Raw genomic sequence first — 24,449 nt, 5'->3', positions numbered from 1 at the left:
TTGCTACGGGTCGAGAATAATTAGGACGAAGTGGAGCGTTCGTTTATGGAAGGTGAAGAGAAGTGCGTCAAGCGCTGAGGCCCGATTGCCTGGCTCCTTGGCCGTTTCTAAATGTATATATATTTATTCTTTTTTTGTAAATATATTTCTTTGTTACAATATTGTGCCAAAGTTTAAAACTCGTGGGCGATTCGCAAATGCCGTGGTATCTTCAGATCTGCGTGGTGCCTATGCCTTGCAAAAGGGCCTTATTGAAGTTGCTGTAACTACTTTTGCAACAAAATTATGCAACATGCTTTATTAATTTTTAAAGCTGAGGCAGAGTGGTATAGATGGACAAAATTAAAAAATACCAAACAGTTTTTTCATTAAAATCTAAAATTTTCATCGCTGTTTTTTTGTAATTAGCGCAATCGTATCTCTCTATTTAAACATGATATAAATATGAGGTTTAGAGGTTTGTAGATAACTATGCTCAGATCATAAGAGCAAATTATTAGCCTTTTTTGAAATAAAGTTCCGCAAATTAGGTAGACTTTTGTTTCCCGAGCCGATTTTGAGAAATTGTATATATACATCTACGCTGCCCAGAGAAGCGAGTATTAACTTAATACAAATGAAAACATGCACATATTTTGTGAGACAGTTTTCAGCTACCTATACACATATTTTGTGTAATTCAGAACCAAAGTTGGCGAATACAGCAGAGAAAATAAGCGCGGCACTCCACCTTTGGTCTTTATCAATTCCTTGTACCTCGAGACAATAATTCATACCAAATATATAAAATTTTGAAATAAACATAAGTGTTTGACCGAGCATCGTTTGTTCAATATTACGCGGAAACACCCAGCACTGAAGTCACTTAATTCACGGCAGGGTCTGTTCTCATGTTCTCATTAGTTGTCATGGTGCAGCTTGTCGAAGTGAGCGTGAGCTGCTCACTTTCAACATAGGGAAATTGGAAGAAGCTTTTACACTGAAGTGGGCATAGTCCGGCTTATTATGATGATGAAATGCCGTGCTGCACGCAAAATAAAAAGGTTTCCTTCCCGATATCCCAACGTCAAATCCTCTTAACTGACATTTTCCTATATTTTTCTACTCTATATAGATCTGACGTTGCCGTCCTGGGAGTTTACCAAATACTCCCACTTTTCTTATGTTCATCTGGAAAAGTGATTACTGGAGTCTTGAATAATCTGACACGGCATTTCCTCTCTCCATGATAGTAAAGAAATGATGATGGTGATGACATTTACGACCCTAACCCCGGGGGCTAATGGAAGAATATTCTTATTGTTTTTGGTTTTATTCACTTTTTTTCAAGACGAAGAAATGTTGTGGGCATACTGTCCTCTCTAATTTCCTTGCATGTAAAATATATGCTGGTTACGTGCAACGTACTGATTGAAGAAACATCCGTAGTTTAGCTCGGCCTCCTAAAGGCTCCCATTCGCTCAAGAGAGCTGAGGAGTGATAGTACTTCTGAGAAATATCAGAAACCTTTACGAGTGGTACTAACAAAGCATGTCAAATATAAGGGCTAAGGTAAAAGTATACTGACGCCAACATTGCAAGAACTGTTTCATTTCCGAATACACAAGAATAAAATGTATGTATATATTACAATCTGCCTTGATTAAGCGTTCTTTTACTATGTTTTTCTCATTGAAGGAAGCAGCCTTTTGTGTAAACAATTGAGCACTTTCTTTGAACGTCACTTGTTATAAATGTTTGATGGCAAATATACTTTTCTTATGTTTTATGTAAGTCAAACAAGCAAGCTAAAAGAATGCTTTAAATTTATAACCTGGGACCAAAGTATAGCGTCCCAGGCGCAGGTTGTCGTCCTTTCGCGAGTCCACACAAAATTGGGTGTGCTTTATTTATTACGATTCGACTGTACGACGTTAAGAGAGGCCTCCATTAAAATGTGCTGGTATTAGAGGGTTTACACTCTGCTTTCAAATCGGAACGTGTCAGTGCCGAGCATCACTGCTCACACAGAGCAGATTCAAGGTTGACGCCACATAATATCGCTGACTGTAGGTGAATCTATGAACACACGGGCTCCTGCCAAGCAGAAAACCCTGCGGAAGGGGTCACCTGATCGACTTATGATAACAGCACAGAGCATACCGATAGGCACAATCCTTTTTGATACATTTGATGCAATCTCACTTTATTGTACCTCTGATCTGAGCAGTGGGTGCCTCGAATTAAACACTAAATTTAAAGCACGACATGTCTATCGTTTCTGCCCCTATTATCCGCATTATTGTTAAGCGCGGATAGCTAATGAAGCTTCATTCTCGATATAAACAAAATATTAAACCCGGATAATCCGCCGGCAATATAATGCAGGTTTTTTGTTAGCGTGCCGGATGGTTATGGGCGGAACTGACACAGTACTTTCTGTTGTTGCGATCCTGGCGCTCGGGATTTCGATCGCCTTATCTTATTTCTTGCCGGATCTTTGAGCACCTTTTTTGCGAAACGTTTTTCTCGTTAGATAAAATATTTCACTAAAGAAATGTATTCCCAGTACGTAACCGTGTTCCTTGTCCTTTCTTCTTCGACCCCTAAATTTCACAGTCATTTTCAACCATAGCTGCTGTGGATTTGTAAATGAAGCGTAAAGTGCACGTTTGTTCCTAAATAATTTGTCTCCTTTTAAACATATACTATATCTAGAAAAAGTGATAAACAGCTTGCATTTTCTGCAAACATAATAAAATACACTCACCATCAGTCTGTTCGTCGTAGTTGTCATATTCTGTTTGCGAGAAAAGTAATAAGTTTAATTATAAAATCTAAAGTAAAAACGCAGCCACGAAAGGCATCACTGCTAGTGCACAACCTGCTGAAAGCTTGCCAATCTAGTCGCCTACAAGTAACCGTTTTCTTGTAGACGACACTACATTGAGAAACTTGGCAGTGTATCAATGAGAGAACTCGTTAAGACATCAATTCACTCAACGGAGCCTTATATCATCTTGACCTCAAACATGGTTTGAAGGAATCAGATTGATAGGAAAGAGTAAATAAAAACTGTTTCGCAAGAATAAGAGGCATTGACAATTGAACATGTTGGACAGAACAGTAATAGCATGCCATCTGTCATATTGACTGCTATAGAACTAGAAAAATTTGCACAGAGCCTAGTGAAAGAGAATACGGAGTTCTGTTTTGTCATATGTAGGCATAACACAGAACTGTTTTCGAACTATATTTGTTGTCTCAGAGCATCAGGCGTATGTGACGGACGACGAAGAAGTGACTAAATTATAATTACAGGTTTCCTTATTTTAAAGCTAAAGTTACACTGCGTCGTATAGAGACGCGCTTTAGTGTCTGATAATTTGACCTAAACTTAACTTTACAATCACTACACCTTTGTCTCTCTCATAAACGAAGACATAACAGACCGATCCTACCGAATGATCTACTCATGCGCCGGTTTATCAGAAGTAATATATCATAAGTTGCACCGCCTCCATGTTAGTTGTAGTCGGCTGCTCAGCACGAGCATATTAATACAAACTGTAGTCGACGACGAAGCGGAGACAATCAGTGGCTAGGTGGCGTAGACGATGAAGTGGTTGCTAGTTGGCGTAGACGACGAAGTTGGTTGCCTGGAACCGCGCTCAGACCGCTGCTCGGACCGCTCTCGGACTTCGGCAGTCTTCTAGGCTCAGGGCGCTGCCTGAATGTTTGGCTCAATACCCGTTACAGTCTGGTGGAGTTGCGGGGTACGCTTCCCACGTTTACACGCTTCACGACGGATCTGACTCCGGTCCACCAGCGACTCAGTCGCCGCCTCCGCGGAGAGTCGCCTGAGGTTGGGCCCCTTTTCACCCCTACGACGATCACGCAGCCGCAACTCTCGAGCCACCTCGACATGGCCACTGATCCCAGGCTCTCAGATCCGATCCTTTGCCACCCGCCGCGAACACCACCATCTTTTCACGGCGACGTCTTCGAAGACGCTGAGGATTGGCTGGCGACCTTCGAGCGAGTGGCTCGGTACAACGGCTGGAGTGACGAGCGAAAGCTCAATAATGTTTACTTTGCCCTAGATGAGTCTGCGCGTACGTGGTTCGAAAACCACGAGGGCGCCCTTACCACCTGGCAAGCATTTTGCCGTGAACTTCTGACCACCTTCCCAAACGCCGACCGCCGCGAGAAAGCTGAAGCTGCACTTCAGTCCAGAAACCAGCGGCCAAATGAAAGTGTACGCATGTTCTGTGAAGACATGACACGTCTTTTCCAGCGCGCAGACCCCAATATGAAAGAGGAGACGAAGCTTCGCCACCTCATGCGTGGAGTTAAGCAGAAGCTGTTTGCGGGCCTCGTTCGCAGTCCACCCCGTACCGTTACTGAATTCCTCGCGGAAGCAACGACCATGGAAACGACGCTCCAACAACGGGCCCGACAGTACAACTGAGATGTCAGCAGCCTGGCCCCAGATGTTTTTTTGTCGTGCCATGGAGGCGGTGTGGACGCCTTACGTGACCTCATTCGGTCGGTTGTTCGAGAGGAACTCCAACGTTTCCGTCTGCCTCAGAGTGCGCCAGTGACATCACTGACCGAAGTCGTCAGAGATGAAGTACGCCAGGCTGCTCGTGTATTCCCGGTCACCAACGTACTGCAGCGCGTCGATGAAATGCCCACGCACACATCCGTTGTTCGTCAGGCAGCTGCCTACGATCCTGTCGCTACCATGCCTCCACGGGTCGACGACACGTCAAGCAGCTGCCTGTGGGCCTATTGACCCGACACCGGTGGTTAGCCACATCAGACCGTATGACGCATCGGCTCAAGCTTTGGTGCCTGTCACACGCCCTCGCAAGTCGGACGTGTGGCGTACGCGGGACCGCAGGCCAATCTGCTACCAGTGCGGGGAGGCCGGCCACCTTTACCGCGCATGCCCATATCGCCGAGTGGGACTTCGCGGCTTCGCACCCGATACGCCCTGTCCACGGAACGGCCACTCGAAATAGAAGGTCATCTGTCGGCCAGTCAGAGGCCTGGGAGATACAGGCGCTATGACTCAGGATCGTCATCTCCGCTGCGGTACCGTTCCCCAAGCTCTCGCAGAGACGCCAGCAATACTGAGCGGCGTTCTCCAAGTCCACACCGAGAAAACTAATTCCAGCGGTCTCCGGAGGCAGGGCCGCTGCTGTCGGAAACATTGAAGATCCTCCGCCGCCGATACACCGATACACTGATTTCTCACAGGGGCAGGCTAGCGACAGCATCCGACGCGCTACTTCTGATTTGTGCGTGACACGATCGCTCTACTTGACACCGGTGCAGACTATTCAGTGATGAGCCACGCCCTCGCCCAGGAATTGAGCAAAGTTGTGACGCCATGGTTGGGCCCCAGCATTCGCACGGCTGGAGGTCACCTCATTAGCCCGGCCGGAAGGTGCACAGCCCGAATTAGCATCCGCGGTTTTGTCTACGTCTGGGAATTCGTTGTCTTGCGCGAATGTTCCAGAGATTTGATTCTGGGGCTCGGCGTTTTGCAGGCAAACGGTGCTGTGATCGACCTACACGAGGCACGAGTCACATTCCCGACTAAACGGGCAGTGGCACGCCTCGACACCCGCGATCCCTGTAGCCATGCTCTGCGTATTGTGGAGGATGATGTCACGGTGCCACCACGGTGCAGTGTCGTAATGCGCGTGCAGAATGACCTATTTCATGACTTTTAGGGCATGGCGGAGGGTCATCTTCCGCTGCTGCTGGAGGAGGGTCTCATTGTTGCCCGAGGTCTCGTTCACCTACGGGATGGCTGCACTACCGTTCTGCTCACCAACTTTTCGAACGAATTTCAGCACCTCGTCAAAGGCACGGTGATCTCCTTCCTCCAAGACGTCGCGGAGTGTCCACATTTGTGCACCGTGGAAGAAGCCCTTCAAGATGACACTGGACCTCGCCATGTTCTGCCACCCGTCAAAATAAACACCGAGTTATCACCGGCTCAGAAGGATCTGCTTTCGGCTGTATTGGCAGATTTTGCAGACTGCTTCGCAACGTCTTCCAAAGTGGGCCGAACTCCGGTCGCCAAGCACCGTATAATAACAGACGAGACCACGTGCCCCGTATGCCAGCGCCCATACCGCGTTTCTCCAACGGAACGAGCAGCGATTCAGAGACAGGTCTCCGAAATGCTTTCCGACGATGTCATTCAGCCGTCTACAAGCCCGTGGGCTTCGCCGGTTGTTCTCGTCAAAAAGAAGTACAATACTCTGCGGTTCTGTGTCGATTACAGGAAACTTAATCTCGTCACTAAAAAAGACGTTTACCCACTTCCCCGCATAGACGACGCACTCGATCGACTGCGAGATGCACGATACTTCTCGTCGCTAGACCTAAAAAGTGGGTACTGGCAAATAGAAGTGGATGAGAGAGACCGGCAGAAGATGGCTGTCGTGACACCTGATGGCTTGTATGAGTTTAAGGTGCTATCGTTCGGCCTATGTTCGGCACCGGCCACGTTCCAACGCATGATGGACACCGTTCTGTCCGGTTTAAAGTGGCAGTCGTGTTTGGTTTACCTGGACGATGTCGTCATATTTTCGACCACCTTCGACCAACATCTAGAAAGGTTACGCCTTGTGTTAAAAGCTCTCCGAGACACCAATCTGACAATCAAACCGGAGAAATGTCACTTCGTCCTTGAGGAACTTCGTTTCCTTGGTCACGTGGTCAGCGTAAAAGCTGTTCGCCCGGACCCTGAAAAGACAGCTGCCGTTTCTGGTTTTCCGCACCCTACTGACAAGAAAGCGGTTCGACGGTTTTTAGGCTTGTGCTCCTATTACAGACGCTTTGTACGAGATTTTTCGCACATCGCAGAACCACTAACCGCACTGACTTGAGATGACACGCCGTTCCTGTGGGGAAGTGAATACGAGGCCGCTTTCCTTGAGCTTCGCAGCCGACTACAGAATGCTCCGATACTAGGCCATTTTGACGAAAACGCCGCAACTGATGTTCACACTGATGCCAGCAAAGTTGGGGTTGGTGCAGTACTAATTCAGTGGCAAGACGGTGCAGAACGGGTCATCGCTTACGCGAGCCGAACACTTACCCGCTCCGAAACCAACTATTCAACAACTGAGAAAGAATGTCTGGTGGTAATATGGGCCCTCACCAAGTTCCGACCATACCTCTACGGCCGACCTTTTAGCTTTGTAAGCGACCACCATTCATTATGCTGGCTCGCGAGCCTCAGAGACCCCTCAGGACGATTGGCTAGATGGAGCCTTAGATTACAAGAGTATGACGTAACACTAGTATACAGATCAGGACGGAAGCATCAGGATGCTGACTGTCTGTCGCTCTCGCCCATCGCCATATGTCCAGAAGAAACGGCCGATGATTTTCCCTTTCTGGGGGCTATTAGTACAACCCAAATGGCGCAGCTGCAGAGAATGGACCCAGAGTTAGCGTCACTCGTCGACTATCTGCAGGGCGTCGACGCCCGTATTCCCCGTGTTTTTCATCGTGGGCTTCAAACGTTCACTCCACGTGGTAACGTGCTCTACAAGCGAAATTTCGCTAACAGTGAACAGATGTTTCTCCTTGTTGTGCCCTCCGAGTTGCGCCGAGATATATTGAGTGCCTGTCATGATGAACCCACCGCCGGCCACCTGGGGGTGAGCCGTACACTTGCACGAATTCGTCAAAAGTATTATTGGCCCAGGTTACTCCCATTGGTGCGGGCTTATGTACGCTCATGTCGTGACTGCCAACGTCGCAAGTCTCCGCCATTCAAACCCTCTGGATTTCTTCAGCCTATTGCTCCGCCGAAGACCCCTTTCCATCAAGTGGGCATGGATCTTCTCGTTCGTTTTCCGAAGTCCTCGTCTGGCAACCGTTGGGTAGTCGTCGCGACAGACTACCTAACACGGTAATCAGAGACCGCGTCCCTTGTTAAAAGTGCTGCAGCCGAAGTTGCTCAATTTTTCGTTCATAACATTGTCCTACGTCATGGCGCCCCCGCCGTGGTAATCACTGACCGTGGAACAGCTTTTACGGCTCGCCTAATCCGGTTGGTCATGACTCTGACTCACACTAGCCATCGACGTGCGACGGCGTATCACCCTCAGACCAACGGGCTGGTGGAGCGCCTCAATCGCACCCTCACCGACATGATTTCTATGTATGTGGACGCAGAACATCGCACCTGGGATGCGATTTTGCCCTATATAACTTTCGCGTACAATACCGCCGCTCAAGAGACGACGCGACTGACCCCGTTCCAACTTGTCTTCGGTCGCCAAGTGAGCACGCCGTTGGATGCCATGATGCCAGTTAGTCCTTCTTGCGGCTCTGACGCCGAACTTGACGCCGATATCTCTGTTCAGCGTGCTGAGGAAGCGCGGCAACTAGCACGCCTCAGAATCCACCGACAACAGGCGAATGACGCTGCTAGGTATAACCTCAGCCGAAGAATCGTCACTCACGAACCGGGTGACCTCGTCTGGGTTTGGACACCTGTTCGTTATCGCGGCCTATCTGAAAAATTACTGCGCCGATACTTGGGCCCTTACGAGATTGTTCGCCGTATCAGTGAAGTCACCTACGCCGTTGTTCCCGTAGCTTCAGCTCCATCCCGAAGGCCACAGCGTCCTGAAGTCGTGCACGTGGTTCGGCCGAAGCCCTATCATGATCGTACATAACTGAACTTTTCGTCAACGCCGCTGGGTCCTTGTGACACTTTAGTGCAACCTTTCGCTGACTTCTTTCTAGTAGCACCTCGTCGCATCGAGTCGATGCTACAGAGGAGGGGGGCAGTGATACAAACTATAGTCGACGACGAAGCGGAGACAATCAGTGGCTAGTTGACGTATACGATGAAGTGGTTGGTAGTTGGCGTAGACAACGATGTTGGTTGCCTGGAACCGCGCTCAGACTGCTGCTCGGACCGCTCTCGGACTTCGGCAGTCTTCTAGGCTCAGGGCGCTGCCTGAACGTTTGGCTCAATACCCGTTACAATATGCAACTCTACTACTGCAACCTCCACTCCACACAATCTCACCGCATTTTCTCACACTTCACACCAGAGAAAAGTGCATTTAGATATTTTACAAAATTACGCTGACAGTTACATGCAAGACAAATGTCGTAAGGATATTTCTGTATTTTTAAGCGAGAGCTTATACAGCCCGTTTGGCCGTCAGTGTAGTCCATACCACGTAGTCCATACCACGTGTCGGAGTGAAAAACTTGTATCATGGTAGGTTCAGGGTTTAATGACTGATTATTGTTTGTTGCAATGTGGATTATGGCGAGGTAATGAAATCATTATAAATAATTATTTCGCTGCTGAATTCAACAAATGAAAAAATCGAAAAATGTGGATTTAAAGGCACTAAAATTCTCCCAATGAAAAGCCAAAGCTTGGTTATGTATTTAGAAATGTTTAGAGTGTGCAATTCATCACTTGTCTATTGAACTAATTAAAAGAAATGAAAAACTGTCCAAGGAGGCATGAATGTGTCAATGCACAAAGCGCAAAGCTAATGGTAGATGACGCTAAATTCGAAATTTTAGAGTGCGTGAAAACAATGATTATTAACCCTAAATAAATGATATAGTGAATCATATTAAATAGGAAGTTCAATGCTGTCAAAATGCTCAGAATAAAAGACCAATTTTTTATTATACCATTAAGGGAATTGAGAGTACAACTGATCAAACAAGTCATCGAAATAATTAAAAAGAATTAAAAAAGGGTACAAAACTGTCAGAATGCTCAGAACGAACAGTAGGTGCTTGATAATGCTAACTGGAGCGTAAAAGCTAGAATTGTGTCACGTAGGGGCCATAATGCCGTTAGAAAGAAATGAGGAAGCTTGGATTCACTGGAATAAACTCTTATTGGGGCTGACTTGCACCCGAAAAGGAATTAAGTAATCGAATAAAAACAAGGGTGCTTGGAGGTGATCGATAAACAAACAAAGGTTCTAATGGTTTGCGACATTACTCCTCCCTTTAAAACATCGCTCGACGTTTAAAAGTACGCAGACATGAGTTAACTTAGAACATTGGGAGTTTAACATGAAGAGAATTTAGGGAGCGTAACATGTCTTCAAATTGGCACAATTTTATGGGTGCATGCGGCGCCGCTAAGTGCTGTAGCGGCGTCGGGAATGACCTCGTAGTCCAGTTGCCCGACTCTATGGGCCAAAGTATCGACGTAAAGCTTTTCATTGAGTCCGCGGCAGTGAATCAGCGTCAAATCCAAGACTTCATTTCCCGGCTTGTATTCGGCATCGCGTCGTCGTAAGTTGTAACTTCTAGCGTCGTTTTGTTGCTGATCTTTAATGCATATTGGGGCGAGTCTTTCGGCTTCCTGTGTACGTTGTAGGTAGGCGGCGACATCGAGGCTTTCTTCGTCTGTCAAGTACAATAACATTGCCTCGAGCGTTGTCGTCGGCTCCATGCCGTAGGCAAGCTTGAATGTGGTCGCTCGGGTTGTCTCCTGGACGGCCGGGCTACGCAAAGACCACGTTAGGCAGAATGTTGTTCCAGGAATGTTGTTTCGGCATCGACATAGATGGCGATCATGTCTACGATGGTTTTGTTAAGACGTTCTCTAATTCTGTTCCTCTGCGGATGGTAGTAAGTTGTCCCCTTGTGGCTCATCTGACTGTAGTTCAAGGTGGCTTGCGTGATCTCCGCCGTAAATGCGGTTCCTCTGTTAGTGATAAACACTTAAGGAGCGCCATAAGTCCAAGGAGAATTCGTTCGATGAAAAGTTAACTTCTGCGGCGGTACTGTTAGGTACGGTTTCGTTTTGGCTTAGCGGGTCATGTAACCGGTTGTCACGATGATCCACTTGTTCCAAGTTGGAAAGGGGCCGAGGATGTTCATTCTGGTTTGTTTGAAAGAGCTTATTCGGGGGCGGTACTGAATTCAGTGTATACGCTGGTCTGATTGGGGGCGTCTTGGATCGCTTACACTCACGTCATGTTTTATCATAATGAGCAACATCGGCAGGTAACCATTGCCAGTAATATTTCTCTTGTATCCGGTGCAAAGTGCGCAAACCGAAGATTCTCTCGTGTCGACCCATCCTGCAGAGCTTACAGAATGCCTCGTCTGAGGTTTTTGGGAACAAGAAGCTGCGCGGTTCAGTTGGCTGCGAAGTTCTTAACGACGACGTCAAAGTTCGAGGCGAATGACGATAAATAAAACCTGTACACAGCAAGAGAAGTACCGATATTTTTTCGAGGTAATCGGAAAGGTATTTCAACTCACTGTATACGAGTACTGCTGTGAAAACTACTGGCGCTTGCCGGTTACAAGGAGGCCTCTTCGTCGTCTTCTTTCGGCGGCGCGTCAGTGTGGGCTCGTGACAGGCAGGCTGCATCGGAATGCTGGCGGGCAGACTTGTACACGACTGTGATGTCGAAATCTTGAACAGGCAAGCTTCATCGCACATGGCGCATGAATTGATCTCAGAAGTTGGTGAGTCAGCGCAGAGCACGGCGATCGCTCACAGCCCTGAATGGACGTGCATGCAAATAAGGGCGAAATTCTGATATTGCCCAAATGAAGGAAATACATTTCCTGCCGCCGAATAGTTGGCTTCAGCTTTAGACCAAAAAGGGCTAGTATACGCTTTGTCCTTTCCGACACTATTCTGAACGTTTATACTGCCTTGGTCTAAACTGCTTGCGTCTTGGGCCTCGGCGTTTTCATCAAAGTGGCCTCTGCTTACTGCGCTTCGCAGTTAAAAGGTACGTCGGTCTTTGTAAGCAGCGTTACTCGTTTGCTGATGTGAGAAAATGTCCTCACAAATCGTCGATAATACACCCATAGCACAAGGAATTTGCACACAGCCTTTTTGTCGGCAAGCAGTGGAAACTGTGTGATAGGAGATTTTTTCTCTGGGTCTGGGCGAACATCATCCTTGCTAACGATGTCAGCTAGGAACCCCGTTCCTCACAGGTTAAGTGGCATTTCTCTGCTTTGAAAGTTAGCCCTGACGGCTTGATTGCTTCTAGAACTGTGCGAAGCGTGTTCAAGTGGTTTTCAAAGCTTGGTGAGACGACAACGAAATATTCGAATACTGGACGCCGGAATGAACTCTTTATTGGGGAAGACTTGCTCTTCGAGTGAAGCAGTTAAATCGACAAATAATCAATATATCTGTGTACCATCGCGATCAGAAATTGTGAACTGTGCGCACTGTACGCTCTGTTTGCATTTCCTTTAAACGTGCTCGAACTAGAGACGGCCAAGACGGCTTACTTGAACGGCTCACTGGTTCACTTACATCGGTAGAGGTGAGTGCGTCACTCACAAGGTGCAGGATCTTATATATATATATATATATATATATATATATATATATATATATATATATATATATATATATATATATATATATATATATATATATATATTATTGTAATAAAAAGTAAAATCAATTTTCGCCCTCACTCACAGCAAATGGTGGCCTTTAGCATCCGTTTCTGCATGCGGTTGTGATTGCAGTTGCGGATTCTGCCTGTTGAGACGACTGGGGAAGGTGCTACGAAATAACGCGGAACATTCAGACCCCACGTGGGCCCCACTATCTTTTGACGAGTATTATTATTGGTCCAAAATTAATGAATAATATTCTGTTATATTCGTCCGGACAAAAATCGCTAGAGGACAAACGCTGGATCGCATTTTCCCTCCCTCTTTATTTTTTTTCAGTGTCCTTCGGCATGCTGTTGTCTCGGCGCCTTGCCATGTTCGCGCGCCGTCAGTAAGGATGCAATGGATGGCAGAACAGCAACTGTCGTGTTTCTGCCTTTGCGATGCTCCATTGTGTTTTGCGCGAACGGTAGTTGTGCGACGAGCGCGACGGGCGTATGGGATTATTATTACCCTCTTCTTACCTCCCACTGACGTTTTTCACTTCTCTTACGATCAGATGTATAATAGTTGTAGTCAGTGCTCTCTGTGTCCCCTTCTATCTTCATCCTCATCCTACAAGCTATTTCATCAAAAGAATAAACTGCATGTTCGATTGTCTTTTGAGACACGAAAGACTTCGTCTTCAAATGGTGTTGTTGCACCAGCGAAAAATGCACGACCGATGAGTGTCGTGAGACATCGTTCGAACAGCAGCTTGGCAATGAACGGCGCCATCACGCATACAGAGCCAAAGGGACTGCCGCGGACCACTTTACACAGCGGACGAGTACGAGTACCGGTCCCCACTCGTCGGCATGGAACCAAACCACAAAACTACAAGACAAAATAAAGTGCGGGAACCAGCAGCAGTGCGGCCGCAGTACCCACGCGAAGATCCGAAGGCAATTGGTTGGTTGTGACACTGACAAGGAAGGGTGGTATAGCGTTAAACCAAAGGAAATACAGCGCTAAGTTTTAGACGAACCACACAGAAAGACGGACGGGACAGGCGCTATCCCGTCGTGTGAATACTTAGCGCTGTATTTCCTTTGGTTTAACGCAATGTCACACCAACTAGCCCAGCAAGAGATACTGTTGAAGGGTGGTATAGTTGCTTTTTCACTTTGCGTTTTGAAAAATCTCGCCCGGCTCCGGTGGACAAGGCTCACTGAACGAGAGAGAACCGGCTTTTCAAAAGAACCGCTGTTCCAGCCATCTAGCAAATCTCCATCCATAGAACAAAATCAAAAGAACCACCTCACTCGCTCTCCAAAAGACCGGTGTACTCCGCTCAAAAGACAGTCGAGGGCGAGGACATCATTGCAATCTTGCGAGAAAGGGCGGGAGGTTGCTTTCTCGCATCGCTAACAGAGGGCGTGGAAGTCGCACCCGTCTGTGATCGGAAGGTTCACTGAACGAGAGAACCAGCAACCAGCTCGCTGGAAGATCCGTCAGCTCCGACCGTTCCGATGGCTCCGACCACTCCGAATCCGACTGCTCCGGCGGATCCGCCTCCGACTTTGCGGAGCCAATGGCTCACCTGTTCCTTGAAAGGAGCGGCTCCGAATATCCGGCTCGCTCCGGAGCGACCAATCCCTAGCTTGAACCAAGCCCAGCTTTGTGAATGCACTGCAATAATACTGGCGCCATTTGCTAACATCCGTCTGCCAATAATGTAGTGTATCAGATGATGTTGTGCATTTTTGAATCAACTAATAAAATTACCGTCGTGTGGAGGGGTAGCTCAGCCAGCTCATTTATCGCAACACGTTCCTCACGACAAGCTGCCGCTGTTTTTGAAGCGTGAAGTCGCTCGTGTCGTTTGTTTGAAGACCTTAGATTCGCACCACGCTGTGTGTAAGGGTGAGTGTGAATTTCCAAACTCCTAAAGAGTAGGAGAAGACGATAAATGTTGCAGACCGGAATTTTACTTACCCATATGACACAGATGAATGTTACTGCCCTATGTCATGTGGGTAAATTACGCCAGAAATTTAGCTGTAGAGACATTTAGCGCCTTTGAAAAGGATGGCAACCGTTTAAAAATCTCGCAGGATCAGCTTCCACAGAAAAGCATCCAGTTATACAGAACTAAGCACGAGAAAAGTGACTGCTTCAAACTTTTAGTGATTTTCAGCAAACATTACGTGATAAGGCTTATGTCTGCTGAAAAGCGGTAATGCCGAAAGCTAGTTTATAAGTGACTAAATCACGTTTCACTAAATGTACAGTGATTATTAGGCCTACTATGATATAATAATGATGATAACCATTATCATCATCCTCATCACTAACTGTATTTTGATTGCCATCGCTGCTTTGATCTTCTCTCTGCACAAGGATAGTTGCGATTGGCTTCTAACGGGCATGTCGCGCTGTACTGCTTTGCGCATTCGACTGGGGATCGGAGGAGTACGGTTAGACGCCTGTTGGAGACAAATTATTACTTTACCGTCACTTAGTGCGTGCATTTCCTGCGAATATTGCCGCGTGCCTCGCGGAACCGAGAAAGAAGAGAACGAAACAGTGCAGTGGGTAAAACAGATCGGTTCAGTGTTCGCTGCCTCGTACTCGATACATTTTTTGGTGGAGGCGCCGGGTACGATTTCTCTTTTTCCTGAGTTCAACCCCTCAAAGGCAACGGAGAGCCACTACGGATCTGACACCGGTCCATCGCAGTTGCAGCCGCCGCCTTCGAGGTCAGTCGCCAGAGTTTGGGCCTCTTTCCTGCAGGCCTGTGGCCAACATGCATAGATCCAACATGAACATTGCGGCTAACGGAGAGTCTTCACGCCAGTTCATCGTCCTCTAGTCTCGAACGCCACCGTCCTTCCAAGGCGAGCTTTATGAGGACGCTGAAGACTGGCTGGACCAATTTGAACGGGTCGCCAATTACAACGGCTGGGATGAGCAAAGGAAGCTCTATAATGTGTACTTTGCTCTCGAAGGTTCAGCGCGGACGTAGTTCGTGAACCACGAAGCGACACTATCAAAATGGGACCTCTTTCGTCGCCAGCTGTTGGCGACCTACACCGCCAACGACCGAAGAGAGCGTGCGGAGTCGGCGCTGCAATCTCGCATCCAAGTCCCTAACGAGAGTATTGAAATGTACTACGAGGACATGATCCGCCTTTTTAGACGTGCTGACGCAAATATGTCAGAGGAGAAGAAAGTGCGCCACCTAATGCGTGGGGTGAAACAAGAACTATTTTCTGGACTTGTGCGCAATCCACCTGGCACGGCATCAGACTTTCTAACGGCGGCCACCACGATAAAACAAACAACTCGACACAGGGCTCAGCACTAGTGCCGTAACTTGTCCACCATGTCACCGGTCGCCTATGGTTTCGCCTTTAATGGTTATGATGATGCCTTAAGGGAGCTTATTTGATCTGTGGTCAGAAAAGAGCTGAGACACATTCAGCTACAGGGTCTAAAGTCGTCGTCGAGGCTGCCATCACTCGCGGAGGTCGTTCGCGAAGAAGTTAGACAAACCGTCCCGGAACCGTCTGTGTCTGGTGTGCAGCCACCGCCACCAAGTGTGCCAACGTATGCGTCCGTGCTTCAGCATAACCTCTGTGATCCTCCAAAAAGGAACCCCACTGTGCCTCATCCAAACCAGCACCATAGTGGGTACGACTCTCCCAGAGCCAGAGTGAACACCCCTACTCTTGATCCAAGCCCACGTTATCCTCCTCCTCTTCTAGCCGAGGCACGGTTTCGGAGGACTGACGTCTGGCGTGCCCCTGACAATCGGCTCCTTTGTTACCACTGTGGTGAGGCCGGTCACATGTTAAGGTTCTGTCCGCACCGTCGCGCCGGACTTCGTGGCTTCCATCTGCGTGCACGGTGTCCTCTGAGTGGTGAATGACCACCCGAAATCGTGAAGTACCTGTCGACGCATACGAATCCTCCAGACATCCCACAATACGGGTCCCGCGTCATTAATTCTTCCCGTTATCGTTCTCAAGTCCACGGCCCTCTAAATACCGCACTGGCCACTCGCCGAGCCCCCGCTGCCAGAGCAGTCAGGAAAACTAGGAACAGGGACCTGCGGAGGTGAGGCCGCTAACGAGCGAAGTGCTGAACATCCTCCATCAAGTCTAGTATAAGATTACGGCTATCAGACGGCGTCATGTAACGACGAACCTGAGTGCGCAGTTTCGGACATGACGGTTTCTATCGACGATTTTCTCATTACAGCTTTAGTTGATACGGGGGCGGGCTATTCAGTTATGATCAGTGGGTTAGCCAGGAAATTGAAGAAAGATTTAACCGAATGGACTGGGCCTCATATCCGTACTGCATGGGGACACATTATTACCCCGGCTGGAAGATGCGTTGCGAGAGTTGCAGTTGACGGATTTATTTGTTTGCGACTTCGTTGTTCTTACCCACTGTTCGCGAGACGTCATACTCGGCTTGGACTTCCTAAAGGCTAATGGTGCGATAATTAATTTGCAAGAATCACGAGTGACGTTTTGCCCGAGCCACGCCATTGCGAGATCTAGCGTCGACGGTTCATCAACGCCCGCCTTACGTATTACAGCTGCTGACGTTACAGTCCCGCCACGGTGCAGCATTACGGTCTTGTAAGAAAGCGACTCACCATGCGATCGGGACGTACTGGCAGAGACGAACGTGGGCCCGCTTCTTGAGAAAGAGATCTGCGCTGCAAGAGGACTTGTTCGCTTACGGGACGGTTGTACGAAACTCTGGATTACGAATTTCGGGACCGAGTTTCATCACATTGCGAAAGGAGCGGCCATCGCGTATGTTGACGACTTTTTTGAGCCAGCGCACATCTGTGCTCTGGCGCCGCCGTCGCCAGCCAGATGTAATGCACCCGACATTCTATCAACTGTGGACATTAATCCCAATCTGTCAGTGGTTGAGCGGCGGCAACTCCTAGACCTCCTTCAGGAATTTGCTGGATGTTTTGCAACGTCTTCGAACGTTGGGCGTACCCAGTAGCCAAACACCGCATGATGGTTGACTCGGAGATCAAGCCGATTTCCCAACACCCATACCGAGTGTCGTCAACGGAACGAGAGGCTATTAGAAGCCAGGTGCAGGAAATGATCACCGACGACGTGGTGCAGCCGTCTACAAGTTCCTGGGCTTCGCCTGTCGTGCTGGTGAAGAAAAAGATAACACCTTGCGTTTCTGCGTCGATTATAGTACGTTAAATAAGGTAACGAAAGGGGACGTGTACCCCCTCCAAATTATTGATGTCGCATTGGACCGGTTACGCAATGCCAAATATTTCTCGTCACTTGACCTCAAGAATGGCTACTAGCAGATAGAAGTGGACGAAAGGGAAAGAAAGAAAACAGTGTTCGTCACCACTGATGGCTTTTATGAATTTAAAGTGCTTCCATTCGGTCTGTTTTCTGCGCCAGCAACCTTCCAGCGAATGATGGACCCCTTTCTCTCTGGACTGAAGTGGCAACGTGCCTAGTGTATCTAGACGATGATGTCATTTTCGCGGCTAGTTTTGAGGAGCACCTTGACCGGCTGCAAATGATGCTACAGGTGCTGCGTTCAGCCCAACTGACGATAAAACACCAGAAATGCCATTTCGGATTCCAGGAGCTCCGCTTTCTTGGCCATGTTATCAGTTCTGAGGGCGTGAAACCAGAACCAGACAAGACTGCTGCTGTGAAAACTTTTCCGCGCCCAACTGACAAAAAGTCCGTTAGAAGGTTTTGGGAGCTTTGTGCCTATTACAGGCGTTTCCTAGAGAATTCTTCAGTGATTGCCGGGCCTCTTACGCGTCTTACTCGAGACAATGTTCCTTTTGCGTGGCAAGATGATCAAGAGGATGCTTTCCGGCGACTGCAGTCCGCCCCGATGCTTGCCCATTTTGACGAAAACGCTGCTACGGATATTCATACCGATGCCAGTAATTTTGGACTCGGTGCCGTTCTGATTCAGTGGAAAAATGCCACTGAGAAAGTTATCGCTTACGCAAGTCGCTCACTTTCAAAAGCAGAGGCAAACTACTCAACCACGGAAAAGGAATGATTCGCGGCAGTTTCGGCCATAGCTAAGATCCGACCCTATATTTACGGCCGACTTTTTAGGGCTGTGAGCCACCACCATTCGTTATGCTGGCTAGCTAACCTCAAAGACCCCTCTGCATGACTTGCAAGGTGGAGCCTACGTCTTCAAGAGTACAACATTACGGTTGTATACAAGTGCGGCCGTAAGCACAGTGACGCCGATTGCTTGTCGCGTGCACCAGTTGATACTGCCTCTCCCGACAGCGAATACGACGACTTCCCGTTTCTTGCTGTAGTCACGACCACCGACATGGCCTAGCGACAACGGGCTGACCCCGGTTTACGCCCGCTTATTGAGCACCTCGAAGGCCTTGATGTAGCTGTCCCACGTGCTTTCGCACGAGGTTTATCCTCCTACAGCATTCGCAATCGCGTCCTATGTAAGAGAAACTTTCAGCACAACAAGGAAACCTTTCTTCTCGTTGTGCCGTCCGACCTCTGGCCAGAAATCTTGCACGCATGCCACTATGAGCCTTCGGCTGGTTATTTAGGAGTATTCGACGAACGTACTATTTGCCTAAGTTGCTGCCTTCTGTCCAGCACTACGTGAGAGCATGCCGAGATTGCCAGCGGCGAAGGACACCTCCGCTGACGCCTGCAGGGCTCCTTCAGCCGATACCTCACCCAACAGCCCCTTTCCAGCAAGTGGGTATGGATCGTCTGGGCCCTTTCCCAACGTCCGCATCAGGGAACAGATGGATAGTAGTGGCGACGGACTACTTAACGCGATGTGCCGAGACACAGGCACTTTCCCGTGAAACTGCTGCAAAAGTAGCCAAGTGTTTCTTAAGACCATCGTACTGTACCACGGTGCCCCATCGGTTATCATTACTAACCGCGGTACAGCCTTTACGGCTGAACTAATGCAGGCTCTCTTCAGTCTTACCCGCACAAGTCATCGTAGGACTACTGCTTACCATCCACAAACAGACGGACTGACTGAACGCCTCAATAGAACACTTGCAGACATTTCTATGTACGTCGACGTTGAGCGTCGCACGTGGGATGAAGTCCTTCCTCATGCAACCTTTGCATACAATACGGCTGAACAGGAGACAACCCGTCTTGCGCCATTCCAGCTAGTCTACGGTCGTCCCGTCACAACAATGTTGCACGCTATGCTACCCATAAGTCACGGCGACGATGCCACCAGCGCCTATGCCGACGTCGACATATTTCTGCAGCGGGCCGAAGAAGCGCGCCAGCTCGCACGGTGCCGTATTCAACATCAACGACACCGCGATGCCAGTCGGTACTACCTCCGACACCGAGATGTTCACTACTAGCCTGGCGATCTTGTATGGGTGTGGACTCCAGTGCGCCGTCGAGGACTCTCCGAAAAGCTACTTCGCCGTTACTTTGGACCATATGAGGTCCTTCGACGTCTTAGTAACGTGACCTACGAAGTTGTTCCTCGGGGTCAACAACGCTCAATACGGCGGCGCTCAAGTGCTGAAACTGTTCATTTAGTGCGAATGAAACCGTATTATGAGAGGCAGTGATCTTCTGCGCGTTTGCAGTGTTCCCTGCTTATTCTGTGTGCATATAGCTTGAAGACACTCCCAGCGTCGAGTCGCCGCTTTCGAAGAGCGGGGGGGGGGGGGGGGGGGAGGGGTAATTTCGCGTGCCTCGCGGAACCGAGAAAGAAGAGAACGAAACAGTGTAGTGGGTAGAACTGATCGGTTCAGTGTTCGATGCCTTGTACTCGTTACAATATTCCGCAAAACTAGCAGCCAAAAAAAAGGCTTTCGCCTTTAAACTCACCACCATCCTTGTCTGACCCTTGTCCCAAGACAAAATCTGAAATGTAGCAAACGCAGTCTTTTTCAAATTCAAACGTAACACCGCCATATTATAGATAGCACCAGCAAAGGAAACACACGCATGAAAATTACTGCAAGTTTGACAATAGTAAATATCTTACGCACATACCACGCGATTGCGCTTGTTACGTGTTTTAGCTTAAAATGTACGTCATTGCTATATATAGCGGAGAAAGAGAAATAATATATACTTGCCAGAAGGTGGTGACTACTTGACATTCATTAGAAACTGTGGGCGATTCCTCGGCCCGAGGGATGGGCAAGAAAATTACACAGCGGGCCGTGTAACAAACATCTTTAATCTCACGTCCAGAAGGGGGTCGTTCAAGGCGGTGCGAGGTCGTCGTCCAGGAGGGCAGGCAGCGAACCGCGGGTCGTCTCCGTAGTGAAGAGCCAGGAGCGAAGAGAGCGAGATGGCGGCGCGTGCCTTCCTTTATATCCCCCTCGCGCGGGACCGGTTATCCCCGAGCGAGCGGGAGAGGGAAAGAGGCAGCGCGCATGGAGTATTGGGAAGTGGCGCGGCCTTTGAATGCGCGGTGCGCCACGGGCCCTAAAGATAAGGGCGCAGGGCCCCACAAAACAAAATATTTACAATTTATTGCTCGAATCGGAGAGGAGAATATTGCGAAAAGAATTCAAGCCAGAAAACAATTGATATTTTTTTAATTTTTGTAGTTAGCAATTTGGTTTAAAAATATCGAGTGCGCTCCCAGATAACCTTCAAAGAAACGCTCAAGAAATGTATATTGATAGAATGAAATTGCTGTGCGCGGTGCAGTCATGAAAAGTTGAATTAAGCGCTCCAGTATCAATAAATACATGATATACGTACATATACAGTGCACCAAATTATTCAGGTACGCATAAGCTTGGATTTATGGCTATGGCGCGACGTTATTGTCTCCTGTCTGCCAACTCTCATGGCAGATTTTTGGTTGCATAGAAGAAATTCGCTGCTCGCTTAATCAATAATTCCTTAATTTGTTACCCTCATATCTTACAGACTGAGATTAACATACACTCTTATGTGCAAATACACACGACTGAAAAAAAAAATATTTGATTTTATATTGCGGAGTCCTGCTTATCCTTTATAACGAGCAGTCACACTAAGGTTGTGATGTGCGATTAATTTGTATATTTTAAAAGAAAGGTGATATGTTCCATTTAGGCACACTAAGGTCATATTGGGTTCCTACAGGGCCCTGAAATTATTAGAATGTTTCTCAGTTCTGTAGCACAAAGTTAAAATAAATCCGCGATAGGAGCAGGACTGAATAGTAAAATATCGACAGAAAAAAAAAACTCGGTTGATTATTAAGGTGTGCCTTTGTGGACGTGAACAAAACTATTTAGTCACAAGCGTCTAGTGTTCACTTCATGGGCTCTTTTTTTCGTACATGCTCCTCACTAATTTCTATTCATTAATCCCTTAATTTGTGCTAGTAGAACTTTACACAAGTACTGATCAGCATTGTGTAGTCAGCTAGACGTTATATGAACATCAACAGAGCTCTACACACAGCTTTATTTACGTCACGGCGTATTAGCCTGCCTTTTTAGATTCCTGAGGTAGCGTTTCTAATACATCATCCACGGTACCACCGGCATCGATTTTAATTTAGCCTTCCGATCTGAATGAGAAGTCTAAGTTGGCAGCGGCGGTTAACTCGCACATCTGAGTACTAAGCCTCTGATCAGTCGTTCGCAGGGACTGCGGGTGTTCTAGAGAACGGAGCCTTAGGTTGTTTGCCGTTAAATTTGAAATTTGTTTTAGGGGGAATCAAAACACTACTAAGTGTCTTATATATTATTGGAGACCTGAGCCATTACTTGAGAGGACAAAAATAATGAGGGAAAGCAATATGAGAAAAGACGTTTCCCGAGCAATACGATACTCGTAATGCAAAATCTGGCCCCACCTCGTCATGTAGCCTTGTTTTCTAATATGCTGTGGTAGAGAAACTGAGGGGCATGAAACTGAGGAGCACAGGTGCAGGTGGAGCTTAGGCAATATCGCTCTTATTAACCGTCCTTCTACTGCCCCGCAACACAATCTGATTTATTTTTCATTTTAAAGAAGCGCTTTCATGACGCCTGACGGCCCGTTTCGACGGTACTAACTATAACTTTGGCTCCAGCATAACAAAAGTTAAAACTGCGCTTGGGTGGGCAGCCTTGTACCAAAGGAGAAAATTCTTGAGATTGAAATGTTTCCATAGTGTATATTTAGTGCGGACACTGGACTAGAAAAAGCATTTAACTGAAGACCACATGCTATGTTTTCATTAGAAATGATCATCAAAACAAGTTAGAGAGATTGCCTCCACACGCAGCTTTCCAGTGTTTATTACGAATATTATTATAATTTTGGTACATTATTTTTTATTATTCTTCTTGTCGGGTTTTGTGTTTTCTTTTTTGTCGCTGCCTTTTTTTTATGAAGTACAAAGTTTGCAATCCCCTATATTAATGCATCGCGAGCGATGTAGGTATATGCATAAATAAAAGTATTCTGGTATATTGTTTTCCCTTACAATTGCTAATTACAATAATTCAATTGCGTAAGCTCGGTAATGAGAAGTAATCGATTCCGTAAACTCTGTCTACGTAGCCGTAAGAAAATTTTCTCCCTCGACGCTAAATAACACACTAGCTGAAGGGCAGCGTATTAGTTTATAGCCTCGCTGCCAGGCCGTCAACGTCAGTGGCCAAGTTAGATCTCCCCTAACAAGTTCCCTAAAGTCAAAGGTCGCTTTGTGCCAAATTTTTCATGTTGCCGTATAAGATTTTTAGGCCGATATTATGTCTTTAACCACATCGGCACTTGAAACTTACGTCCTCATAGCAAAACCTATGTTTGAGCACGTGATCACTACGCAGCAGTTGGAACCAAAAACAGCTGGAAAAGGATGTACTCACTAATTGGTGGTAAAAGCGTACTGCAGCAAATCAAAGCGAAGATCATAACGCTGCTTTCCTGAAAAATGAAAAAAACTAAATGTTGTGCCCTTGATTACTCGAATAAAGGCTGCTCCTAATGCTTGTTTCACTTGTGATTGTTAGAAACGTAAACGTCAATAGTAGATCGCAATCATTAGTAATTGCCATTATTGCCATTGGTAACACACTTTAGAACAGCTAAGCGATTCTCCTTCTTTCCTCGCGGAATTTTTGCTACGAATTTCCTACGTAGTAATCTAACACAACAACGTTATTTTTCTATCGAGCCCCCGACTAGGTGCTATTCCGGCGTTTAACAAAATGAGGGTTTTGGCATACCATCTTTATAGCTGCACTGTTCGCTATGGCTGATCAAAGCTGCTTATTTTATTTTCTGTGCTCACAAGTGCCTCGGTTCGTTCTTTTGGCAGCATTGTTCTCACCACTTAGCTTTACGCGAATGATTGGTTGCCACAAAAAAAAAAAAAAAAAAAAAAACGGTACGTCTCTCCCACCTGGAAAATTGTTTTTTTTTTTTTAATTTTTCATCACTCTCTTTTGGTAATATGCTTTACTTGGTAATGAGCTCATTCAACTTCGCTTAGGGCAATATTGGACAGTCAACCATTAAGTGAGCGTTATGTTCAACTAGTCGCATCCCGTTTATTTTGCAGCCACATTTGTCATCACTTATTAATATCATTAATACTTGATCATGGCATATTTATAATACCAGTACGTACGTCACATTCATGTCGCCCATTCAGAAACGCCGCAGTAGTATAATGGTTTCATAACTTCATTCTCTGCGTAAAGAATTCCAGCGAGGAAAAAAAACAATTTCATAGACACTTGGCCGTATTCCAAGATTTAGACATTCGCTATGACTCCTATCTCTCGGTATTACTGGTAAAACCTTTGTGGGAGATATTTAACTCAAGCATGTTCCTCCTAAGCACTTTACCTGGGCTCCATAAAGCATTTCTTGAAAATGTAAGGTCCAGAAAAGAAAAGTTACCTTTCTTCACGTTCACCAGCAAGAAAACTGAGGATGCCATATAAATCATTTCGAACTCATTAGAAGGTATCCTATTAGAATCAGTTTATTTTAGAAAGGGTGCACAGCGAGGGGGCCGAACGTTGATTGAAACTTTATTGTTGCGCTTTATGCGCTTTTAGCGCGTTT

At 47.1% G+C, this 24,449-nt stretch overlaps 1 protein-coding gene across 1 annotated transcript in view; it reads right to left on the bottom strand.

The window, feature by feature from the left end:
• Positions 1-23,294, bottom strand: part of LOC146195031 (evasin P985-like) — a 76,792-nt gene extending 53,498 nt beyond the window's left edge. The window contains exons 1-3 of the mRNA XM_084596185.1: positions 23,243-23,294; positions 20,262-20,297; positions 2,750-2,779 (exon numbers count right to left, since the gene is read on the bottom strand). Of these exons, the coding sequence (XP_084452311.1) occupies positions 2,750-2,779; positions 20,262-20,297; positions 23,243-23,288 (112 nt within the window). The 5' untranslated portion in view covers positions 23,289-23,294. The remainder of the gene's footprint in view (positions 1-2,749; positions 2,780-20,261; positions 20,298-23,242) is intronic.
• Positions 23,295-24,449: the final 1,155 nt, after the last annotated feature.

This window comes from Amblyomma maculatum, chromosome 3 (assembly GCF_055883805.1).
Source record: "Amblyomma maculatum isolate TAMU_Amacu chromosome 3, ASM5588380v1, whole genome shotgun sequence".
In the NCBI taxonomy this organism is placed as follows: domain Eukaryota; kingdom Metazoa; phylum Arthropoda; class Arachnida; order Ixodida; family Ixodidae; genus Amblyomma; species Amblyomma maculatum.
The sequence above is the reverse complement of the archived record's forward strand: the minus strand, read 5'-3'. Positions and strand labels throughout refer to the sequence as shown.